The sequence below is a fragment of the Athene noctua genome, chromosome 1, assembly GCF_965140245.1.
Source record: "Athene noctua chromosome 1, bAthNoc1.hap1.1, whole genome shotgun sequence".
NCBI lineage: Eukaryota > Metazoa > Chordata > Aves > Strigiformes > Strigidae > Athene > Athene noctua.
The window spans coordinates 190,735,405-190,761,521 of record NC_134037.1 but is presented as its reverse complement, the minus strand read 5'-3'; the positions used below and the strand labels follow the sequence as shown (position 1 = coordinate 190,761,521).

General features: G+C 36.5%; 1 protein-coding gene across 2 annotated transcripts; it reads right to left on the bottom strand.

Moving 5' to 3' along the window:
- Positions 1-247: 247 nt before the first annotated feature.
- On the bottom strand, positions 248-26,117 carry TUBGCP5 (tubulin gamma complex component 5). 2 transcript variants are annotated; one of them, XM_074908162.1, is made up of 24 exons: positions 25,851-26,117; positions 22,803-22,856; positions 22,618-22,726; positions 20,439-20,535; positions 19,749-19,859; positions 19,119-19,198; positions 18,506-18,641; positions 17,362-17,479; positions 15,854-15,943; positions 15,217-15,310; positions 14,670-14,916; positions 14,273-14,475; positions 13,423-13,538; positions 11,978-12,246; positions 10,816-11,014; positions 9,200-9,388; positions 8,117-8,299; positions 7,775-7,859; positions 7,557-7,677; positions 6,375-6,553; positions 5,475-5,600; positions 4,804-4,892; positions 2,268-2,368; positions 248-1,278 (listed from the first exon to the last, which is right to left on the bottom strand). In XM_074908162.1, exons 1-24 carry the CDS (start codon positions 26,012-26,014, stop codon positions 1,232-1,234), a joined length of 3,207 nt encoding a protein of 1,068 aa, XP_074764263.1. In that variant the 5' UTR covers positions 26,015-26,117; the 3' UTR covers positions 248-1,231. The 2 variants fall into 2 exon arrangements, with proteins under 2 accessions (XP_074764263.1, XP_074764272.1); XM_074908171.1 differs by lacking the exon at positions 19,749-19,859 and having other exon boundaries at positions 25,851-26,116.

Below are 26,117 nucleotides of genomic sequence, written 5' to 3'. Positions count from 1 at the left end.
ATTTTATGGCTATAATTTGAAATAACATTTTGAGAACTCCTCTTCAGACTAGAACCCCAATATTCATTTTCATATAAAGTAATCATTAGTTCACAGCTAAAAAAACCCCCCAGTTTCATAATGCAAGTCACACAGCCTCACAGCTGGTAGCAATATATATACTTCATTTACCTTGCAGAAACAGACCTCAAACTTTAAGTTACCAACTGGATATCAGCAGAAACACACACAATGACAAAATTCCAATTACTAAATCTTGTATTTATTCAAATAAATAAATTGGTAAATGTCTATGATTGATTTTCTCGTCTTAAGGGCAGATGTACTGATGCAAGAATTACAGAGAAACTTTCATGGGGAGGAGACAGGGCAAGTCATCTTGTGCAGAACACATTCCACATTTACTTCTCTAGAACTGTACCCTTCTGTGCTACAATCTACCGCTTTACAAGAACTAGCTATTAGATGTAAGATTTGTTTGCAACATGCTTAGGAGAACAGTCAAGTCATATCTGACAATCTCTGAAACATCTCAACAATCCAGTAGTAAAAATTAATATTACACACTGTGATCATGATCCTACTTAAATTGACAAGAGTTGCCATTAAAATTAGTAAGTATTTGATCATAACAAAAAATATTGGTATTTTATGGTCTGCAATAATTCATTTTGACAAGTTAATCTTGTATTTTTTACATCGTCTTATTGTAACAGTCATAACTGTTCCCAAAAAGTTCTTAAGAACCATTAAGCAAATAAGATGAATGCTTCTTAGCCTCTGTTCAAAGGAAAAAAGGACAAAAATTAACTCAACCAACCTTTTGAATAATATCGAGTCACACCAATCCACAATGCCCTATGACCTATTCACAGCTGCAAAATTAAATCAGCAATTACTCATAATTAAACAAAAAATAAATCTTTTTTACAGCATGAAATACATTTTATGTATTTTCAAGTTAGATTGTTTACATGGGATGAATTTTACACTGTACATGTTCTTTGATGTTGAAGCATATACATACAGGGAAAAATACTGCCACGATCAATACACTTAGATACCTGTACATTATTTACATTTTAAAGTATTTTACACAGCTCCAAACCATTAGCGTCACTTAGCAACACACATTTCAAACTGGAGTGTAGAATGCTTACAGTTTTTTAACTTAGGGAATTTCAACATACGTGCTGCTTTCAGTTCTTTATTAATTCAATGGACTCAGGCGTTAACTTTGTTCCATGCCAGCCATCAGTGACAAAGCTAAAGATTCCACTGTGAACGAAACCATACAAAAGTAGTTACTATCTGCATATATTTCTGCAATATACGCAAATATTTATTGCAATATTCAATTCTGTAATTTAAAAGATACCAGTTTATTTTTTAAATTGTAACACTTCAGGATTTAAGACAGTATGACATTTTATAAATCTCCAACAGTTCAGACAATATTTTACCACTTTTCATCATCAGTTGTCCGTTAGTTATTTCAATTGGTAAGAACTGGTAGGAAATAAGCTTCTTTGAAATACTAACTGTTGTACACAAAAAAAACAAATAAACGTTGTGGGGAGTTATACACAGTAAGCCATTTTCACAAACAGTTCTTGCAGACAACCTCTCATGGACCGAGTAGCAGTAATGTCAGATTAGACATTTAGAAATCCCTTAGAACATGCATCTACATCCCAGCTAACCCCATTCAGCAGTTGCCCCCCTAACTTAAACTGACACCAATTAACAATTTAAGATAATACCAGGCTGCAAGTAGAAGCACAGACATGTCGTCTTCTGCTGATTTTGCTACCAAAGAAGTAACTTTCAACAGATAAGCAGAGCCAAGAGCTCGGTGCTGTCGCAGCTGAGGCACCATAATACTAAAATTTTATCTGTTCAAGATATATCACATCTGTCATCTATCAACAACAAAAAGAATGCTTTTCTATGCCCTCCAGAACTTAGTTTCATTCATTTCTTTGGAAAACTGCTTATCACTTGCTTGGCTACATCACCATCCCCTCATCAAGAAAACAGGTAAATTGAGGATAACTGTCATTAAAAAAAGAAAGCATGGCATGAATACTCTAAAAAAAATGGTTAACTTCTTAAGTAAGGCTTCATGCCCCTCTGTGAATACCTCACAAAATGAGATTCTCTAAGATGTAACTGACAAACATTAGAACAGATTAAAGAGCAAATACATTCCTAGTGAAGCTTGTGTCCCAGGAAATGCAGGTAAGTGAAAAGCTTCATGTACTTACAGTGAGGAAAAGAGCCTCGACAGACAGCTTTGTTGAGAACAGTTACAAGAAACATGTGACAGTTTTTAAAATCAGATTCCATCTTCTCTATGGATTCCATCCTATGAAACAGTTTAACAGAAGAATGCTTAACAGACTAGCCACTATGTTATCTTCAAAGTACGACCAAAACTTCACAGTAAATGACAAAAGTACTCTTTGCATAGCATTCTGACTTGAACTTACAATATTTTAGTTATGGTTGTGCATACCACGAGAAAACAAAGGCAACTTCGACAGAAGCATCTGACGAATATCACAGTGACGTTCATTTCCTCATCATCTTCAAAATCTCTGCAGTAACTAGGAGGCACTGCATGGTGCTAACTGACCACTATTATTCCTATGTAGATTTGTATTTCAAGACAGCCATTGCTGGTCCGTATTGCTTCAGAACTCCTTGGGGTAAACCTACACTGGCAAATACAACAGGGATCCCCACACTGCTTTACTATCAGCCAATTCTTAAATTCCACTTTGGACTGTGCCAGCTAGCACTCACCAGAGAGAGAAAACGTAGTTCACAGGAGTCTCTCGTCTCCTTTTTCCCCTCTCCCAAGAGGATTCGGATGACACTACATCAGCTATGACTTTTTCCTGCCACATCCAAGAGCACGTAACCAATGCCCTGAGTTTCAGACTTTATCAACAGCCTTGACAAATTATTTCTGACATTTCAAATTGGAAAAGCACTTCAAAAATAGCAACTTCCTAATGCCACAGGAGAATGAGATCCAAGTTCTAGGTACTATCTGTGCCAAATTAGCCCTGAAAGATACGGATGTGAGCCAGTCCACATCGGCTGGACTCAGGGCCACAGATCAACTCTTGAGTGTCAGACATAGCCTTGGAGACTTGCCCACTATCATTCACCCTTCAAGCAGTGGGTTACACAAACAGAAGTATAAACTAGGAGAGGAGTATCTGGAGATCAGCCCTGCAGAAAGGGATCTGGGGGTGCTGGTCAGCAGCAGGCTCAGTGTGAGCCAGCAGTGCCCTGGCAGCCAGGAGGGCAAACCGCACCCTGGGGTGCATCAAACACAGCATAACCAGCCGGGCAAAAGAGGTGATTATCCCCCTGCATCCAGCATTGGTGCGGCCTCACCTTGAGTCCCACGTGCAGTTCTGGGCCCCACGATTTCAGAAGGATGTTAAAGGTCCTTGAACACATCCAGAGCAGGGCAACAAAACTGGTGAAAGGGCTGGAAGGAATGTCCTGTGAGGAGCAACTAAGGCCTTTGGGCTTGTCTAGTTTGGAGGAAAGGAGTCTGAGGGGCGACCTCATTGCTCTCTACAGCTCTCTGAGGAGGGGAAGTGGAGAGGGAAGTGCTGGTCTCTTTTCCCTGGGATCCAGTGAGATGACGTGTGAGAATGGTTCAAAGCTGCACCAGGGGAGGTTCAGACTGGACATTAAGAAGCATTTATTTACCGAGCGGGTGGTCAAACACTGGAACAGGCTTCCTAGAGAAGTGGTGGAGCCCCCAAGCCTGTCAGTGTTTAAGAGGCATTTGGACAATGCCCTTAATAACGTTCTTAAACTTGGTCAGCACTGAGTTGGTCAGGCAGTTGGACCAGATGACCGCTGTATGTCCCTTTCAACTGAAATATTCTACTCTATTCTAAAAAAATCAAATCTTAATTTAGTCTATGGTATGGCTTAGAGAAGAACAACTGATTCACAGACCAACACATTAATCTTATTTTGGAAATTACAGGTAGGTTTCCAACTCCAATCATGGCATATAAGGAAACACAAATCTTTTCTAAAAATTGCAACTACGACACACATCCCAAGTTGTTTCTACAGAAAAGGTACTATAGGAGAGGATAGACCACAAACTTCAGAATTTGAGCATTTGAACTAATAGAATCAAACATTCTGCATTAAAATCTTGACTCCAGAGTCAATAGCAGAACTTTCAATAACTTCAACAGCTTTATATTTTTACATTTTTTTTTTTTACAAAGGCTTTATAACTTGGACAGTTCAGATAAGAAAAATAAAGAGGTTTAGAGATCAGATTTATATTTTTTTTAAGAAAAACAAAAATGGGCCTTCATTTTAGAAGGAAATACAACTAAAGAATCCCACTTTTCATAAACCAATTAATGAATGTGAGCACCCACTGCCTACGTTTTTAAATCCTAGCCAAGAAACATTTCATAAACTGAACTTGTGAACCTCTCGTTTTACCATTACAAATACAAAAGAAAACCCTCTTTGTTGCTTTGACCTACAATCTTTTCATACACTTAAAAGTTATATATTGACCACCTTTTTAGTTAGAAAATACTGAACATACACTGACACAAGTGCATGAAACTTCTTAAGCTCTATCTAAAAGAAATTTTACTTTTGCTAAGGAACAGCAATTAGCCTTTGGTATCTGCTGTTAAACACTGAGCAAAGTCTTGTTATTTCACACAAAAAATATTTTGAAAACATATTCTGAGCTGTGAAATTATGACCATGTCGAATTTTAGGTATCATACTTACTTCCAAGCCCCCAAACCAGCCTGCCAACGGTCTGCAAACATCAATACTAAATTTAACACTTTCATTATAGCTTCTTTCACAAAGCTCACCTAAAATAACAATTAAAACAAAAGCAATAACAGTTAGAAATTCATTGTTAAGCACAATCATTTTCATTATTAAGCTGCAATACAAAGGTATCCCATGCCATTCAATGTGATCTGTAAAAACAATCTCCTAAATACAATGTGATTCTTCCAAATTTAAGATGTGTTTTGTATTCTCTCTAGTTCAGTTCATGGCTGACTACTTCCATGAGGACTAAGCACAGACAGTACGTGGGATAAAAGGCTACAATGCTATCCACGTACCTCTACTTCCTGCCATACTTGTATGTATCATTCTCATTACATTACCAAGCTTCAGTTTGTTCAAATCTTCCCATCTCAGAAAGAAATGAGTCATGTAAAATCCAATATAAATCATTTAATTTTATCTTCTCTCCTTGATAGAATTGAGCTGAGACTTGTAAGGGAAACTCAGTGTTAACTCTGGAAACGCTACCATTTCCTCAAGAGTGCCTATATGTTTAGAAGGTATGAACTGCAAAACAGGCAGCATAATTAGTACTAAACTATTTTTGTTTTCCTGCTAAACTCAATATATCAAATATGCCAATTTTTTTTACCCACCTTTTCCCTCAGTAGGCAGCGATCATGGATTGTAGATAGATATCTGTAATGAATCTTTATCAACTGATCTAAATCTTTGGCTTCTTCTACCTGATGCTGAAACTCCAAGCCTGTACTATGAAGAATCTTAAAGAGAAGACCATAGTTACAAAACTCCACGTTGCATGCAAGTGCTTATGACTCTCTTCCAATATTTTTTTAAGAATCTAAAATTGCCTGATTCATCCACTCTTACCTCCCACACTTTAAGCTCACCCTCCAAACTACCATCAATACAGAGAAAAAAAAAAAAAACAAAAAAACAAAAAACCCACACAAATCAAGCTCTTCTCATAACTGCACAATGACATTCCTCACATAAACAGGAATACTGCCGTTGCACAAGGGAAGTCAATCCCTGGAGAAGCTGATGTGGAGTATACATAGTTTTATTAAAGGCAAAAAAAGGCAATAGTAGAGCAGATACGAATCTACAAGCATTGCCTTTATATTTGAGAAGTCATGTATATACTTTTAGATCTGTGTATTAGAGATTTCTGAGAAGCATCCATTTAACTAAAATGTCTATAGTTACACTTTTGTAAGCATTATAGCTCTTAAGACAGCTTACAGAAACCTTTATTTACATGATTTTGCTTCAGTCATCTAGCAAGGGAGAAACAGTCAGAAAGAACTAATAACTGAAGGTCAATCATATGCATGCAGAATTTTTAAAATTACGGACTTAAAACTGCCAAGTTAAAATTGAAACATGTTTAGCTCTAAATCATTTTGCAGAAAGGACATTAGACTAAGATTTTGCATTTTATTTTTGGTGTTTATGTTTTAAATGAAAATTGATAGTGCATCACCTCCAGTTACAAGTTCTTAATATAAATGAAATTGTGGTATAAGACAAACCCTAGTCATGATGTAGTTGTGCAGGCTGTTAACAAAATGCATAAGTTTCACTCTTAAGAGGAACATGCGATGTATTTGTTGTTTTATGCTTTCTGGTTGTGGTCCAAATAGAGGAAGTGTTCCTTGTTCTGATAAAGTTCCTTCCTTAACCTGTGGGTTTTCTGCAGCACAGACTAGTTCTAAAAAGAAAAGGCAAGAGTATTATATTGAAGTGCTTATGAAGACAAACTCTAGCAAAAATGTTACTTAAAACTGGAATTTGTTATTTCTTATTATTCTGTACACAATACTGATTTAAGATTTTTCTTGCAATTCAGATGTGTTATTAAAATATAGCAACAACATACTGAATAATTTGACAGTATATGTGCAATTTGATAAATACTAGAATAGGAAATGCTATTTAAGAGCTAAAGATTATGTGAAAGGATTAAAAAAAATTACATAAAAAAATAAATGTGTATACTATCTCCACAAAAGGGAAAAAACTTAAGCACAAAGTCATACCCATGAATTTTAAATAATAGAAAACCACATATTTTTAGGAAGTTAATTACTTAACTGACGTACAAAACATAGATGAACCAATTCATCAACTTTCCAATTTATTTCCAGGACATGAAGTATATATCCACATTATATGGGACAGGAGGAGAATTAAAAACATTAACCTGTGAAGGTTGATGATCACTAAGAGGTCTCCTTCTACGATCCCAAATATTTAAACTGTAGTTTAGAGTATGTATTCCAAACTATTTATCTTACTGTTTCAATTTCAAATAGAGTATTCTCTCATTTTGTTCTCTTAACTTGTTTGCAAAGTATAACTCATAAAAACTTGGACTACACATAAAGCAGAACATTAGGGTGTGGTAGACAGACCTTCTTTCAACAGCAAGGTCTGAAGAATGAAGTAAGTTTCCAATGCAACTAACTAGACCTGAATCATAGAGACAAAAGGAATGCATGAATAGATAATGTTGTCCCTGAGGCTGAAAAGAAGTGAAAAACATGCCCTGCTTCATATGTCTAATTTGCAAAGCTGATAGAGATTAGTATTTTATAGACTGAATCAAAATTCTCACCGGTTTATACTACTTACTGCAGAAAACAGCTGACTATTTATATCCTTAGACCACAGAACAAGTTTTTAGAGTATCTTTCACTGAAGAAGTTTCTTACCATCAAATCGTAAAACATCTAGACTATACTTGGCCCATTTTATTTGCAGCAAGAGCAGAAAAACTTGATTGTAAATTTTTTGGCACTCTAAGCTTATAACTATATCCACAGGCCAAGGAACCTAAGAAGAAGAGAAGATAAGACAGAAAATGTAAATCACTAATGCAACATATCAAATCTGTTCTGGAATAAGAATTACAACAATATTAACTCACTACCTTGTAACTCAATGTCAAACCATCTAAGGTGTGGACAGGGAGTTTCTTCTTTGCTGTATCAACACTTTCAAATGATATAGACAACCTATGCAAGGAAACAAGTGATTTAATTGGTGATAACCTCTTTTAAATGAGTGGTTAATTACTATTTTTTTCTTATTGCTAAATACCAACTGTCTGAATTAATCTGGTGGATTTGGATAGAATAGATGACAACAGCTCAAAACTACATTAAAACAGATTCCTGTAATGAGTATTGCACTACGCAAGTTAAGTACATTAGTATAGGTAAGTGTGAAAGAAGCATAACTAAACTGTATTTTGCAGGATTTTGCATTTTACCTGGAACTGTCCTCTGGATAGCGTTGCCCAACTGCTTCTTGAAGTTGAACATTTAAGAAAGCAACATTCTGCCAAGTTTCCTTTTCTCTAATTTTGTCAAAAATCGATGTATAGAAATCATACATGGTATCTCCAGCTTCAAGTAAGAAAAAGTTTCTCATTGCCTGCAAGTACTCTACAAGCCTAAACAGGGAACAAACATATAACATTTGCTTTGTCTTAACTGTACAAGTGAAATCAAACACAACTGTTATAGAAACAAAAATCTTAATTAAAACTCTTCACTACAAGAACTCAGTATCGAACACAAACTTAATGAAGTCCACAGTAAATTCCTTGCTTAATCCTCAGACAGCCTTCACATACATTCAAACAAAACAAAATAACCAAGCCATTTTTTCCTGTAAGCTTGAATAGCCCCATTAACTTCAATGGAAATGCTCGTGGTATTCAGCTATCTTACAGGCTAGGCAATTTTTTAAAATAGCTTAGAGTTTCAAAATCCTGTCCCTCTCCCAAAACAGAATTTAGGGTAGGACATGCAATTTCAGGGAGAGTTCTAAGAAGAGACTTTAATACGGAGCCCCAGAAAATTATGATGTGGATTTTCCTTTTCGGATAAAGTAGGAAGAACAGTAGTGCTCCAACTCTCACAAGAACCATGACTCTAAATACATTAAGCACTTCAGACAGATTAAAACCATGACCTATTCCTTTTACTTTTCATAAGTTGTTATTTTACTCTGTAATATAGAACTACCACATAATATGCTTCTGTCTGATTTTACAGTATCATAACTGAATCTCATATTAAATATATTCCGGCTTCCTAAAATTTGTCTTCCATTTTCCAATGACAACACTATTAAAAGTACTTTTGAAACAATTTCCCTACAGAGCATCTAGTGAAGACCGTTGATTTAAATTAGACTAAGTTTTCACTCAGATTCGATCAGATTAGATTCCCCCTTTCCTCCTTAACGATTTTATTGTTGATTATCAAACTGGATAGAAACACAACATAAAATTCCTGCTTTTAGTGATTAAAAAAAGTGTTAAGGAAAACCAAATCTACTTCCTTACCTATAATCCTTCTTTAAAGTTTGCATTAGATTACCACAGCATTCCAAGTATTGCTTGTCTATGTGCGGATAAAGGCAGGACCTCAATGTCAGTTCAAAAGTCTGGCAGGTCACAGATTCTGAGGATCTATCCACACAAACATCCCCACCAGTAAACTTCTCATGAAAGTCACTCTGTTCCAAATACAACCTTCAAAATAAAATAAACTACTTACAGAAGAAGGGTCATGATTCATACAATATATGGAAGAAAAATGTTATCTCTTCAAAGATTTTAATCAAAATTGGATCCTCTGCTCTAAAATATATGGTGCAGAAGTAATAAAAGCTGTTTCATAAATCTAATATCAAGCCTATTAAGTGATCCTTCATACTGTTTTTATATGACCAGGCATAAGAATATAAAGAAGGATGGCATACTGTAATCACGTAATTGCTCAAGGAATAATTCTGAAAAACAATGTCAAGTTCAAACACTACACAGCTTAACAAACAAAACCATTTTCATAGGAAGTTTTAAAACTGTATTGTCCACATACAGCGGTCAGATGAACTTCTCAGAAAAGAAAAATAAAGAAACAAAGTAAAAATTTGAACAACAAAAAAACAGCAAAACCTAACAACAACAACAACAACAACAAAAACACCCAACAAAAAAACCCAAACAAAAAACCACCACACACACAGAGAATTAGTTTGGGGCACCTTAAATATGGGGTCATCTATATTATTATATTATGGGAAGAGAGTATATGCAGTCTACACTTGGTAAGTTTAATTGTTTTGCCACAGAAAGGATCAAGTTAGAGTAATTTGTAAAAAGCTACTTGCTAGCTGAATCCATTGTAAAAGGAAGGCGGCTCATAGCAGCTATTGCCTTGATAGACTGGATGAGTCAGACACTGAAATAATCTATCAGTTCTGACAAATAAAACAGTCCCAATGAACAAGGGAAGTAATTGAGTCTTTTATCTACTATTAATTATCGCTTCTTTAAACCAAACTCCTCCTAAGACTGAAAACACGTAAGTCACCAACTAGTATTTCGGAAAACCTAAATAGCAATTTTCTTATTTGTAATCACAAAATAAGTAAGATTTTCAGAGTTCGTCCTTTCCTGCTAATCTCCAAGACATTTATAACCTCTGTATGACTTCCCTCATTATGAAGAATGAAGAATTTTTATGCAATTAACATGAACTTTGGAAGGCCTTCAAAGTTAAATTATTTGAGCACAGCACAATCAAAGCTGCATTCTTCAAAGAATATACTTGGTGCAAATCAAAGACATTATGTACAGATTCCAAGGAAACACATTTAAAAGCTCAGATTTTATAACAGCATTCACTATTAAAACACTTATTTGCTAGAAGCCTGTTACGATAAAGACTACTCCCACCTTCTATGCTAACAGATGTGAGTAGCAGACTGTTCAATGATTTTGTTTTTCTTTAACTAAGCACAAGAATAGTGTTTATTTAGCTTCTGTCACTGATTGTTGGTACTCTTTATTCTGCGATTGCTTGTTTTCAGCAGCAGCAATCATAATTTCGTCTACCAAATGTCATCAGGCAGAACATTGCTCTCAATAACACAGCAGGAAGTTCATTCATTTACCTGGCAAAATTAATAGCCAGCAGTGGGTCGTGGACATCATCCAGTTCCAAGTGTCTTTCTGCTATAGACTGCATCTTTATGAGGCTCCGCTTTGTGGCTTGCTGTTCTGTAATAATATCTGGAACAGACTCTTCCCCATGCCGCAGACGAGACTGCACTGATTCCAAGAACAGCGTATACAAGCTCTTTCGTTCAGCATCTAAATTGGGCAATACATTCCACAGTAAGATTTTGTACTAAGAGAAAACATCAACTGAACCGAAAGAGGAACTCCATAGTCCAGTATTTACTTGCTATCTTTTAACATACTAAATTTAGCCACTATTCAGGAAAAAAAAAAAAAGAATACACATTTAAATAACTATTGCTAAAACAGTAGGACTACTCCAATGCCTAAGGTCAGGCATATGTTCAAATGGATTGCTGAATGGGTGTCCAAAATATGAAATATTTCTAAGACTGTTAGAGAACTTCCTCCTTCTGGTGCAAAGGCAGTTAATTCTCAGCAGCTGAAACAACCCTTCAGTATTCACTAGAATAGATTATATTCTCACAAAGAGGGAAATAAACCTAGAGTCTCCAAAGCAATTTAACCATCTACTTCTAAACATCAAGAAACAGCAAAACCAACACATTTGTTTCCTAAAAAAAAAAAAAAATCAACATTGTTGATTTATTTACACTGTTGTACTATGTTTTACAATCATTCAAGACAAATATCCTGAATATCCAAATATATTTTCTCTAATTATGAGTAAGCTTTTTCTTGAGGAAAAGAACTTCCACATACTATCTCAGAATTATTCAGCCACACAGTAATGGAAAACAACTATTTATGAAAACAAAACAGCTTAGAACATAGAAGGTGTTTTCATTTGTTTCAAAAAAACAAAGTTTTGCACACACATGAAAACAAGTTTAACAAAAATTTAAAGCAATAAAAAGCCAAGGGAACACTCAATCTTCATTCACTTTTCTCTTTTCACTTGTTTGAACTGGAAGAGTAAGCGTTTCCAAGCAGACCTGAAGCTACCAACTACAATACTGGTATTCAACATAGGGCGTTACATTATTCTAAAACCATGGAAAGATTACTACAAAAAAAATACACCCACACAGTTAGATACCCCAAGGCAGGACAGTCCAAAAACTGACATCTTACCTCTTGACGCAGCCAGCTGGGGAGAGCCATCTTTGCACTGGAGATTCTTCAACAGCTGCATGGATTTTCCTGCCATGATGATTTGCTTTAGCACCGGTTTCAGAAAAGAGACCATAGTGTGTTGCCTGCTTGAAGGGGCCTGATCACTGCCAGAACTGGCACTGGCATTATCACTCATCTTCTCTTCATTCTCCGTCTTCTCTGACACACTATATAACGTGTAGGTAGCATACCAAAAATCTCTGTGGTTAACTGGAACATTTTTGTTTCTGCAAAGAAATAAAAGTTGTTGAGTATTTCCCTTTTCAAAAGATAAAACTTCATTACCAGAAGATGCATATAATCTTTACTCTTTGCTTTGCCTTTCTCTTAGAATAGTGTCAAGAAACACTTTCAAAGTGCTTATTCATATCACAAACTATCTAGATGCCTCTAGAATGGATGACATCTTTAGCAGGATAAAGAATCAGCTCAGAGATAAAACAACTGTATAACCCAATAAACCTCCAAAACAAGGCAAATAGAGTAATTATAATTAATTTTGTCCAGGAAGTTAACTGTTCACAGTGGCATACATCCTTGATAACAAACTGATTAGTGATTGACTTGCAGATTTATTTAAAACCCACAATTATGCAAATAGTACTGGGAAAGCTGAAAAAAATCTAGAATAGGTGAAACTTGATTCTTAGTTCACTTTGCTTTTTTGTGTTTGGTTTTTGAAGTAAGATGGAAAACAACCTAAATTAGATAATTAAAATGAAGCACACACGTAAATAAAAGCTGAAGTCACCCCTGTTGGTAGTGCTGAAAATGCAACCACAGAACCACATAAGGATATTAAAAAAGTCTCAGCTACCAAGGATTTACTACAACAGTATGAGAGCTGCTCTTTTACTTCATGCTCACCTTGACCTGCCTTAACAGACATAGGTTTGATTAGGTTTGGCAGATAGGGGGAAATGGATTTGCAATTACAAGCCAAAATTCTAACTTCTACATTCAATTTCCACTTCAAGCTGTCAAAAAAGGGACCAGCAAAACATAGCATACAAACAGAAAAAAAAATTAACAGGTCAAATAATGTTTAGGATATGTGCATGTAATTCAAGACACCATATTAGCTTGTACTACAAGGCTAACTGCTTTTAAAAAAGTCAACACACTCAAAGTCAGACTGCTGATTATTTATTATGGATGGAAAAAATAAAACAATTTATTTCTATTCCACACAATACCTGTTAGGGCTCCATATATAATGCAATATCCCTAATGGGAAGTTTGAGACAAGCTATAACAGTATGAGTAAGAAATTAATTCTGCTTAAGTAAAATAACAAATGTGAAAACCTACTTTTGTTGTCACCCTTTCCTTTCTATGTTCTACAGAAGGTTTTATATTCATACTTGCACAGCATTATGCTTGTCCAGTATCAGCTTCCCTACCTCTGAATGATAAATTCCTTTGCAGGATCAAACAAATTCCCATGGACTATCCACTCATCCACTGTCTGTAAGTATGGCCTCACAGTTTCAACCCAGAGAGAAAACAGAAGGGAGACCTGTATTTAAAGGGGGGGGAAAAAAGAAAAAAGTGTCTGAATGTTTTTATATGAAGCATTAAGAAACAATATGGCAAAGCTAACCTCTTAATTGTGAAATTACAGTTTCTGAAATACACATAATTACAATTAAGGGTTTTTAAAGATAAAATGTTAAACTAAAAATTAGAGCTTTAGTAGTTTTAATGGGAGCCCACATTGTGCATGCTTCCCCTTGTTGCTTTTGTCATCACACTCAGACCCAAACAGCAGTTTTAATTTTTTTCACTCTAACATCTCTAGAACAGTAAGGGATAATCATAAAACATTGTGGTTTTATAACATAGAAAACAGGAAAACAAAAGGACCTAATGACATCCACTATATTTTCAGTAATATAATCAAGTTACTGTAAAAACCCAAAAGCCTACATTTCAGCATTAAATGAATTATGCAGCTGTAGAAATAGGAGGAAAAGCTATTCCAAAGCTCCCTCTTTTGTAACAGCTTCCCAGCCTCTAATTCCCCAGTTCCTTCCCTCAGTCCTAAAACAACACCGCTGCTGATCTCCTCAAAAATCTGATTTCACCCAGGTTGAGCAAACTCCTGTCAGAAAACAGTAATACATTATGGCTATCAAATTTGTCCCTGGTCCTCAGTAGCTGAAGGCTAGGGTACTCCATCACCACAAAGAAATTTAAGTTACTACATTTTCTAGCGTGTCGTTCTATTAAGGAAGGAATGATTTCCCCTACCGTTTGCTCAGATGCTTCTCCAACACTGTCATATTCAAGAATAGCTTTGTAGAGAGTATTAAGCAGATGAGATGCTCGTACAACATTTCTAGTGTCAGGTGGCACTTCTGCTACTCCTGTGCTGAAAACTTTGTGAAGTACCTTCAGCTGTGCCAGTCGGGGAGACAACTTATCTATTACTATTGAAAGTGTGACTGTTTTATCTGGAAAAAAATCCCAAATATATATAAAGGTAGCATCCAACAGATCAAATTTTGTCAGTGTTATTAATGAGGTTTTAAAATGCAGCATGGCATCTTTCACAGTTTCAAACTATCTCCATAATGGTTTTCATGTCTCCCTCTTCTAAAAATTTCCTTGTGTGCCCCCCTCTTGTAAAACTGCCTTTGCACTGTACCTTTGTTGATTATGCATTTTTCAATTTCAGTAAGTTCTTCTTTAAAGCTAATGAAGTATTTATACAAGGCCCACATAAAAGCTTGGTAGGTTCTGAACGGGGCTTCAGTAGTTTTCTTTGGAGTAGAAACTGTTCCATGCGTTATGCTTTCTGGGCTGTGTCCCATCACTTCATCAATAAACTTCTGTAGTCTAAACACAACTTGACCATATGCTGCTATCTGCTCCAATACAGATCTCAGGCAATTCTAGGAAAAAAGAAAATTTTAAAATAATCTAATAAAAATTTGATTTTATAAAGTTTAAAAATTAAATCACAAGATATTTCTATGAATTAAAATATAATAAAATTCTGCGATCTCTACTGCTTCATCACATTCTCAGATACAGGAACAGCCCATTCAGTTTTATTAAGTCAGCTGTTCTTAATTTAGTCAAAACACAATTATGGAAATGTGATTTTTCCACAGGCAGTTTAATTTCCTATTCCCCAAAATTACATCTTCCTAATGACAAATATATTCAGCTGAGATTCAGAAACAACTTACATGGGTTAAATGTGTTACAATAATATCATTCCGCACAGCCACTTTTCCATCATTCAGCTGAAATATAAAAAGCTTTTTCACTCCTGAAAGTAACCTTGAAAAGAAACAAAAAGAGTAGTCATTTTCCCCCTTAATAGACTCATAATTATATAATTAATAAAAGAATTAGCTCTCCCTTGCCTAGAAGTTTATTTTCTTCAAATAAAAGGGGACCACAGATCAACTACAATGCTACTGGTACTGTAAGATGTTGCTAGACCAAGAACAAAAAAAACACAGTAAACATCTCGTAAAGTTCCTTTCCAGTTGAGATAATTTCCAGCTATAGGATGACTCAAACCTACTTTCTAAGTTTGGACACTGTATTAAAAATCCATAGAGGCAGAGTAAGAACAAGTTGGCTCCTCTTGACAGTTAGACATGAAGAATCAATGCACATAAGCAATAGTAAGCCACTTCATTCTTTGTGAATGTGAGTTGTTAATAACATATAAGCAGCATCTTTATTGTCAGCAATGGTGCAAGCAAAAAGCTCAGTAATAATTCTTTCTTCAGACATAACTTCAAAGATAAATCTCTCATTTCCTTGACAGAAACACTGAAAGGGAGAATACAAGCTTTGTGATGTTGGTCTTACCAAAGAGTTTCCCGTATAACCTGAGTTTCAGTGACTAGGGTTTTCTCTTCTGGCACATATAAAGGATCACTGGTGTACAAGTGGTGGTCCCTTAGAAAAAAGGAATGAAAACAATTTAATGGCAGAAATAACAGCTGAACCACCTGAAAGTAAGAATGAAGAATAACCTTAGGGCTCAGGTTTGTTCTAATTATATCTGAGTAGATTCAGTGCACATGAGGACATTTTAAGTCTATAAACAAAAGCAGAGTTTGTTTTCATATTGCTAAGCAAAATACTATGGAAAGCATTCAAATATCATCTAGTCATACATAGCAAGACAAGCAATTCAGTAGCAAATATGTGAAGTACTGAATCTGCATTGATTTGGTTTTGCCGTTTTGGTTTTTTGGGGGTTTTTTAAATTCTTGATCCTTGATTATTTTATTTCTCATTCAATGTTTTGAAAAATTATAGTTACTTTCTGTTAAAAACACTAAGCTAGAAAGTAAGATACCAGTTTCCCTAACCCATATATGAAAATTCACACTTTAACACAGAGGTTTACTTAAGAAATGGAAACTTCCACAGCCACCTATGAGCTTTCTCTTATGATTCTGTGTTACATAATCCTTTGTAAACCTTCCACAGTATTTTTCATATTTTAGTGAAGTATAGATCATTTGCATTTGCAGTATTTTGACCCATTAATATCATCATCAGCAGAATTTAAGTAATCACGTTCAAAATTCAAATTAATACTGGTTTTATTTTTATATATATATATAAAACATACATCTGCTAACAACATTGCAATAGAAACATCATTGCTTTATTTATGTTACTGATTTTCTAATATTCACTGCAAATTTTCATTCATAACTGGCTAGATAACCAACCTACACTAAAATAAATTTAATTCCTTAAGAAATTCATTAAATTAAGGAACCAAAGACAAGTCTAATGATCTGTATCACTGCAGTACTGATACATGAGAATTTGGGACAGAGGGAAGAAAACAGAGGGAAGAATCAGTCTTTTCTTTCTTTTCCTTTTAAATTGAACTTCCTTCTCATTTTCTTTCCAAAACCACAGCAGATCACAACAATATACCACTTCATGTTCCTTTCCCAAAATCTGTGTTTAAAAGGAAATTTTTAAAGGAGGCACCAAAACCAAACAAAAAGTTAAGCTTTGGGGAACTCCTCATTTCCACGACCCACTTGTATTAGTTCCTCAGAGATCTTTGTAAGGGTCCACCCAAACAAAATTCAACGATAAGATTTGCTTCTTTGAAAAAGGAAAACCCTCTGATACAACAAATGTAGTAAAAACTAAATAAAAGAATCTATTAACAGAAAACCCAGCTCATTTGTTCAACTTATTAGTTCACACCCTTTTAATTCTGTTTTTAACTAAATCAGTAGTAACTACACTATCTTCATGCTTCCACCATAAAGATGCTTAATAAAGTCATTATTTAGCATTATATGCCAATAAAGAATATGTTAGCAATACTGTTTTCTTACCAGACTGCAGCTAGGTTGGAATGCAAGTGCAAACTATGTGAAAAGCGAGGGGCTCTTCCTGTCCAGTACTGAGGAACTACATGCTGCTCCAGCCAGCTGCGAGCATCAGGTTCACCAACTGTGAACACACGTGACAGTCAGTGACACATTTTTATTTATTCAGGAAATGCTCATAAACCACAGACAAAAGTTTTATTAATAAGACTATCCACTCAGCTGCAGAATCAGTGATCTTTTCAAGTAAGTTACAATTTACAACTATTTACACTTTAATGCACTCACATATATGATACCATCATGCACAAATTCATTTATATTGAAATGCCTCATCTCCTAAAAGCTTCAGAAGTCCTAAAAGATAAACTTGGAGATTTATGCAGTTTCCAATTCTTCCTCAGGAAGCATGCTTCTGTCTCAGGCAGTTCTCAAAGGATATATACAAAACCAAGCTGATTTGAAAAATAAACTGACAAGTATCACCAAATCTGTCACTACGTTCCTTTTTGCTACGCATTTAGTACATTACCTAAAAATGTTTTTTCTTAAATGTGATTATTAAGAAAACTTTACTAATCCCAGTTAGATAGCTACTTCTTATACAACATATGAATATTATGCAGTCTTCTTATACAAGGTATCCTCTATCCTCCAATACTCTGCAAAAATACACAGCTAGAGTTAATACTCCCTTGGAGTTATTCAACAGTAAGCCATGAGTGTTTTAATTACATAAAACTATTTTTTTTTTCAGAAATGCTTCATACCCAGAACTGAGTCAAATGTTTCTGTTGCCAACAAAAGTTTCAGCATTCCGATACGCAGTATTAAAAATATACATTATTTCTATACAACCACACGATATATTTACTGTGTAAGTTTTCATATCTATATGGAATATCCCTCTCTAATTCTACAGAAATAAACAAAAGTCTTCTCCATCAGCATCAAGAGAAATCAGATCAAACTTTCCATATTGCTTCTTTCCTGTTAAAAATAAAACAAGTGAACACTAAGGTGCACCTTAAAACTACAATTCTAAGTCTAAAACATCACATCTTACTAAAAAATAATAAATTAAGCCACATTAGCTTGCTAAACTTGAGTACGTACGACCGTAGCACAATTATAGCTTATTCTAACCAACCTTTCCAGGAAACATTAGGTACTGTTTTCTTATTGGGATCTTGGTCTTCTAAAGGTGTCCTGTCCACTTGAATACCCGAGTCCTCCCTGCTTAAAGGCTGAGTGTCTTCCTCCTCTTCACTTTCTCCAGACCAATCCTATTAAGGGCAACAAAACCCAGTTATGTTTCAGTACAACATAACAGACAGATGTATATTCACTTCCTATTGACCTGAGAAGCCGAACATGAACTCATTTTTTTCTTTCTGCCACTCCAAAGTAAATTCAGAACACTAAGATTTAACATCACTGTCTGCCAAAGACAGGTTTAAGTTATACACAATGTTAGTAACCAGACAAATGAGACAAGTGGAGAAGATCACAGAGCTGCAAGTTCTGATTAGGAGGAGGCAGGTGTCAGCAGGAGGAACCAGTTCAGTTTCAGGATTAAGTCAGAACACGGTGAAGAACAAAAGCATTTGCATTACTGTTCCTCTGCTTAGGTCTGTGTGTATTTCTTGACACTGACTAAGAAGCAACATATCAGGTAATCTTGTGAGAATCATAGAGAGTATACAAATCAGGTCTCCACATACTTCAAAAATTTGGGGTTTTAATCTTCAGAAATTACTTACTGGTGTATCTACACCTGGGCCAAAGTAAATTTCTTCTCCTTCCATCAAATACTTTCCCCAGTCAAATTCTTCTTCCTTTTCTAGAAGTATAAAGATAAAAATAGTAAGTATCATAAAACTCTGACTTCCTTGTCCTCTAAAAACATTTCCAAAGCTAAAATCATGTTGTTACTATAAATCTTAAAGGTATTCCCTTCCACTTACGGTTACATCAACTGTTCCTTTAACAAGGTTATACACTTTCAGACACATAAATTGTGACGTATCAACCACATATACTCCTCATCTATTTATTCTCAACTTTGTTACTTACACACTCAAAATATGCAACACAGCGTGCCATCAGCACATTTATCTGTACTGTGTTATACTACCCTACGCTTCAACCCTAGAAAAACATGCAAGAATGCAACACATCACTTATTGCGACTAGACCCATTTAGCTTGGTGGAAACATTCTAAATTTATAGTTTACATATGCACAAGGATCCTGGACTGCAAACAACATAAAGCAAGAACTGTCTTACTCTCCGAAAAAGACACCAAATACCCATGATGTGATGTGTAATACTTTAAAAATAACAATCACACTTACAATATATTATATCTTAAACATGAAGCTTACTCAACTGTAATTAGTGCTGTTTGAGATAACCTCTTCATATTCACATTCCTGGAATGGGCTGAAAGTGCATTCAAAACACCGCCGAGGGAATGTGCAGAGATCATTCAAAAAGGAATCTTAAGATGCAAGATTTTCTTTAGGTTAGTCTGAAATATTCTTCTTTCAGTCTATGATACAACACTGTAAACAAATGGGGGATGGTATGCACTCAAACTTAAGCGCAAGCCTCATTTTTAGGCACTGAGTGAAACAGTCCTACTTCAGAAAGCAGGCAGCTCAGATCTCCCTCTAGAAACCTTCAAATCTCCCTTTCCTTGACTGCACAGGGAACATTGGAATTTACATCACCAAAACTGTTTCAACAGACCTCCTATTGAGGTGCAAGACAGACACGGAGGATGGAAACCCGTTGTCTGTCTTTGAGCATGTAGCCACAGCTGAACAGGCAGAGAATGTAAGTGACAGCAGTACAAGTCAAAAAGAGTTCCCAAGGTACTTTTGTGGCTGGAAAACTTAATTAGCTGATGTAACATAAATGGGGGTAGGAAAGATTTGCAGGCATAAATCATAAAAAGACAATGAATAAAGCAGTTTGAAGTGGAGATAATAAAATGGAGAGGAAAAATGTCCTTCTTATGAGATTGCATTAATGGAGTCTATCTTTTATTAGCGACATAAACATCTTGCAAACTTACCCCCTTCTTTTTCTCTTGTTTTTTCCACATAGGTGGTGTTGGATGGAGAATCAGACAAACACAACAGAAGAGACAGTATGGAATAGTGTGTATCTGTCTTTAAAACATTAAAAAAAGCAAGTCAGTAAGTAGTCTAAAAGATTTTGTTTAGGAACAAACTCAGCATATTATCTGCAGGAATGCTCCACATTAGTTTCCATTCCCCAGTCTTGAACTACAAAAAGAACATCTGCAACATGATACTGAACATTATGCTTCCTCTTTTGCCTCCTAATTAGCCAATCAATATACTTCAAAAGCAGCCACAGCATAAGCTGCCTCTTACTGAGCTAACTGTCTGAGAATACGGAAAAGAAATAAGAACTCTTGAAGTATTATGACAGTAAGAAGTCACCAGAGGACAAGGGGTAATGGACAGCTCCACTGGCATGGACGAGGGGGAAGGACACAGGTAACGAACCTGCAGGAAACCAAGTCTTAGTTCCCTTAATCGCACAGCTGATTATCTCAAACAGAGGCTAAAATGAAGTTAGCTAAGACACTTTACCAAAATTGCTCAGTTTTAAGAACACATTCACATTATCTTCCCTCATCTGAAAATCTATACAAAGCATTGAGGATGCATCTTTAACTCCAATACTGCACTAAAGTAGCTGTGAAACAGAGGCCTTCAGTCAGGTTAGAATACTGTGCCAACACTGGTATGCTGCATAGATCTGTGTAATGGTCTATTCCCTAATATCTGCTTCCAGTACAACCATTTCTACTAAAGCAAAATTTTTCTTTGGTCTGATTCTAACTTTCCAAAGTTCTTCAGTAGACCATTTCATACCTAGATATATGGAGATTCTGCTATCTACATCCTACATACTTTGACACACACACACACACACACACACTTACAAAGCTGTTTAAAAATGACATCCACTTGTATTTTAAAAAATCTCAAATTTTTGATAAAGGAGCATTATGCTCATCTAGTATGTATGGAATATAACATGTTTCTACTAAACATTACTGACTCTGTAAGAGTTTATCAAGAGCACTAGTAGGTTGTTGACAGAATCACACGTGTGAGCTGGTGTTTTACTTACTACTAATAAAAATGATACTCAATCTTTCCAGTTACATGATACTGCTAAAGACTAAATGCAGTTTAACTTCCCAAATATAAGATGATATCTCCAGCTATATCCCAGCTACACTTTCAAAATGGAAAAAAATATAAAATAAAATAAAGGCTCTTTCAAGTCTTAGGATACTTGCAACATTCAAGTGTGCCTGCTTGAGCTTTTGTTTTGGTTTGCTTGTTTTTCATTTTATTCTACTCTCAAAACAAGCACAGCAAAAGGTACTTTTTATAAAAATCTACAGTATAATAACTAAAGATATGTGTAAGCTATTGAGGGTTCCAGGATTTTCCCCCAAAATTAGAGGGAACCTACAACAGTGCAAAGAAAGGTAAATATAAGTTCAACAAGAAGTAAAAAAATCGAACAACTCAGAACACACAGCCCTATCAAAGAATATCATTATATGGAGCACCACATCTTAAATCACAAGCTTAAATTTCCCAGTAGCAGGAACTTCCAGTTTTCAAAGATCATATTCATTATTAAACTACCACACTGGAAAGTGTTTAAACAAGACAACTTCTGCCATATTCATCCAGTCCACATCATAAACTGATTTCATACAAAGTCTATCAAAGGTGAAACATATACATAGTCTCAATAAGGAAGCTACAGGGCAGGAGCAGTCCATCTGGAAATACTAAAACCAAGACATACAGATGCATTACTTAAGGTAAAAAAAAAAAAAAAAATTGGACAAAGAGTAAGAAATGCCCAGTTCACTATTGTTTTACAACAGACAGGAATCTAGATTCATCGAGATTCTAGCTACATTTGTACAATGTACATAAAACATCTGCTCTGTAACGAGATGTCCATTAAGTCATGAAACTGCACATGCTGAAACCCTGATAACACGATAACACATTTCTAAAATAAATGGGAAAACTAAAGAATATAACCCTGAAAATCCACGACTTGAACAGCAACTGCAACCCCACTGCTAAATCATCTGAAATTTCCAACACAACATTAAAACTTAAGTCCCCACTGTGAGTAAGAATGCAGGAAAAAACAAACAAACAAGGAATTTGCAACATACATACCTTCGTTTCTTCAGTACTTGGGAGTGGCAAATTCAGAAATTTTTCTGTTAGTCTTTTCCAGCTTGCAGCTTTTCCAAGGTCAGAATGAACTACCAATTTTTCATGTATTCTAATAACAAAAACAGTATCAAAAATGTTTTAAAAAGTTAACTAAACCATTATTAATCCATAAGCATGAAACTTACCCTTCTATCGTCCTCTCTACTTTGTGACTGTTCACATCAAGAAAACGGTGAAACCTGTGTAAGAAATCTGTATTAGAATGCATTTAAAAACCAAGCTTAAATAAGGAAGAACACAAAGCTGATTTATATACATTAGGAAAACAATATTAGTTTAATAATGCATGCTTAGTTCAGCAACAGCATTAAACATGAACAAAATTTAATCTCAATGTCTCTTAGCTCAAGAAGGATTAAATACAATTGACTTTAAAGATGGAAAAATGGAATGCAGATTACGTTTAACCAGCCCTTTAAGATGAATGGAAAATTACTACTCTATCAACAAAGTAAGCAATTAAAGTACACTGTCAGTTAAGACAAGTGGAGCAAGGAGATCAAGAACTGTATTGTCAAAGGCATCTGTGTCAAACACACAGAAAGTATCTGGGGTTTTCATCACAAGCACAGGCAAAACAAAGACCCACATGGGGAGGCCTCTAAACACAAATGAAGCTCCTTTATAAATAGTAAAGGAGAGTGTCTAAAAGAAAAGAGAGCTTCATCAAAGTAAAGAAAGATACACCACCAAAGGCAGCACATATAGGAACAAACTAAGAACTCATGAAAGGTAAAATAGACTTTGGAGAAAAAATTAGAATATGAATAAGGTTCTTCAGTTTATACAGAGAGAAAAACCAGGGAATGGGATGTGACAGCAGTGAACACAAGGTCAAGAAATTCTATATGTAGGCCTCAAAGCCAACCTAACATTTTGCCTCAGCTTCCAGCAACAACCATACAGAACACAGGGATAAAACTCTCATGACCACAGGCAGAAATGAAAACTACTGGATATGAATCAGGAGCAAAAGTTAAGCTAAATAGACTGAATTTGGAAAGACAATCTAAAATCACCTCAGTGTCAAAGTAATGAACTAGAAGATGAAACTGTAAGGTAGGTAGCAAGGATTTTTAATACGTGTCACTGAAGGATGGAGATATGCCAAGAAAAAATGACTTTGTTATTAACTGCAGATGTCTGCTTTCAGAAGACTTCGGAATGAAAGCATGATGAAATGTAACATAAACTAGGTAGCTGACATTTAGGTTAAGAAAATAACAGCTTATCTCATTTATTAGAGCACATTAGTTTACACAGGAAATCATTAGTTCAAATGGAAAATGGTGTTTAAGTACAAGAACTGGAAGATTTAGAACAACAGGCTGGAAAGACAATAAAACTAAACCAAGAATCTGCACTGAAAATAAAAATTAAGCTGAAGGGAAGCTGTTAGTGAAATTCCTTTAGTCTATTACTTAAACCTTTAATTAATGACCCTAACACACACCCCAAAAAAAAAGTATCACTTTTTTTAGGCAAGTTGGGAACATCCTGAATAGGACTACCGTGCTGCATGGAAACAGATCAGTCTGAGAACTATGGCATAGAAACATCATCAAATCTAACAATACAAACCACAAGTTTCACAAACTTGAAACTGAAGAGAGTTTCTGCTACAACCTAAGGTCTCATGGTTTGGAAATACACTAATCAATCTCAGGCTGACATTCCCCACATGTTTCTTAGACAACAATTCTGACATAAAACTCTTCCTCTTCCCAACCCTCCCTGTCAAAACAGTTCGTTGTCAACTCTGCATCACTCCCTGTTTTTCTGCCATGTTGTTTTCCAAAAACACTCCAACCCAACAACTGCCCAGTCTACAAGAGCACAAGAAATGTCACCAGGGGAGATGGGAGACAGGGTGCATTTACCTGGCTCAAGAGACCCCGCTGCCATTACCAATCTGCAGACTCAGAATAATGACTGCTACAAGCAACTATTCTGGTGCAGCTACAAACCCAAGAAACACAATCCTATGATGCATTACACAAAATATTTCTGGCAAAATAAATACAGGGAGACAGCAGTTACAAATACCACATTCCTACATTCCCAATGAATACAACTAACCACTTCAAAATTCAGCAATTGACCTCGTCAAAGCACCGGCTACAAGTCATACCCAGCTCTCCCACAGCTCAGACTCACTCTTGCTGTTGACCAACAGTATTAGTTATTAAAAGTTATTAAAATTATATTAGTTATTCAAATAGTCTTATTAAAGCCTATTAATTGTTAGAATTCACCACCTGACTTGATGCAATGCAGTTATGCTATTGTCTACCCCAAAAAAATGGATTTAAATGGCATAAAAAATTGCAAGTAACACTGATTTTACATGGATTAGGTACTTGCTTCATGAAGTACATAAGACTCTGAAGTGATATATGGGAAACTGGAAATAGATCATGTAAAAATTGGCAGCAGACACTGAAATGATTAACTGTGGTAACTGCACAAGCAGTGTGTTAAACTTTAGTAAGGGCTTTTTAGGTGGCAGGGTAATAGAATTAAACAGATACTGATAATATACATTACGGGTTTATAAGGACCATGTTTATGACAAGTTGGAATAACGTGAAACACATTATCGTCTGCAGACTGATAACCTTTCATATAAGCAGCACAGTATGCTGCGCAGATAGCGGTGGTGTTATCTTGATTTGATGTAGTTTTGTTTACTTGCTCTTTAGATATAATGATGATTTCTTGACTTCCCTCCAACAAATAAAATTTCGGATGGCTAAATGAAGATGTTGGAAGGTACCTTTTCGCAGATCAGGACAAAAGCCCTACAAGGCCGAGATCGAAAAGTGACGGAGTACCGGCCGCTGGCCCTCTAGCAGGGACTCGCAAACGGCCCCCGGCGCTACCCCAGACACCCCGCAGGGCGGCTACGGCAGGACAAGGCCCCGTACCACAGCCCAGCAGCCACACGGCACCCTCCTCCATTCCAGGCGGGCAAGCGGCAGCCCCTGCCAGGCGGGTCACACCACACCGCAGCCCCTCAGCGCAGAGGAGGGGCCGGGGGCTCCTTCCCTCGCCGGCGCCGGTGGGCCGCGGCGGGGCCCGCTCGCTCGCCCCCAGCCCCGTTGTTGACGGGCACGGCGGAGGCCGCCGCAACCGCGGCGCTTCTCGCCGGGGCGGGGTAGGCGGGCGCTGACCTGAAGTTGGACCAAGCGAAATTCAGCGCCGTCTGGAACCGGCCGCCGCCCAGCTCTTCCTCGGGCAGGCCGGTCACGCTGCGCACCAGCGCGCGGACGGCCCGGTCCTGCTCTTGCTCGAACCGGCTGCGGTGGCCGGGCGAGGCCAGCAGCGGCGCCGCCATGGCCGCACCGCCGGCGGGGGGAGGCGAAGCGCAGGGGGTGACACCTCCGGGAGGCGCCACAGAGCCTCCCCTCAGGCCGCCACCGCCGCGCGCGGGCGCGCAG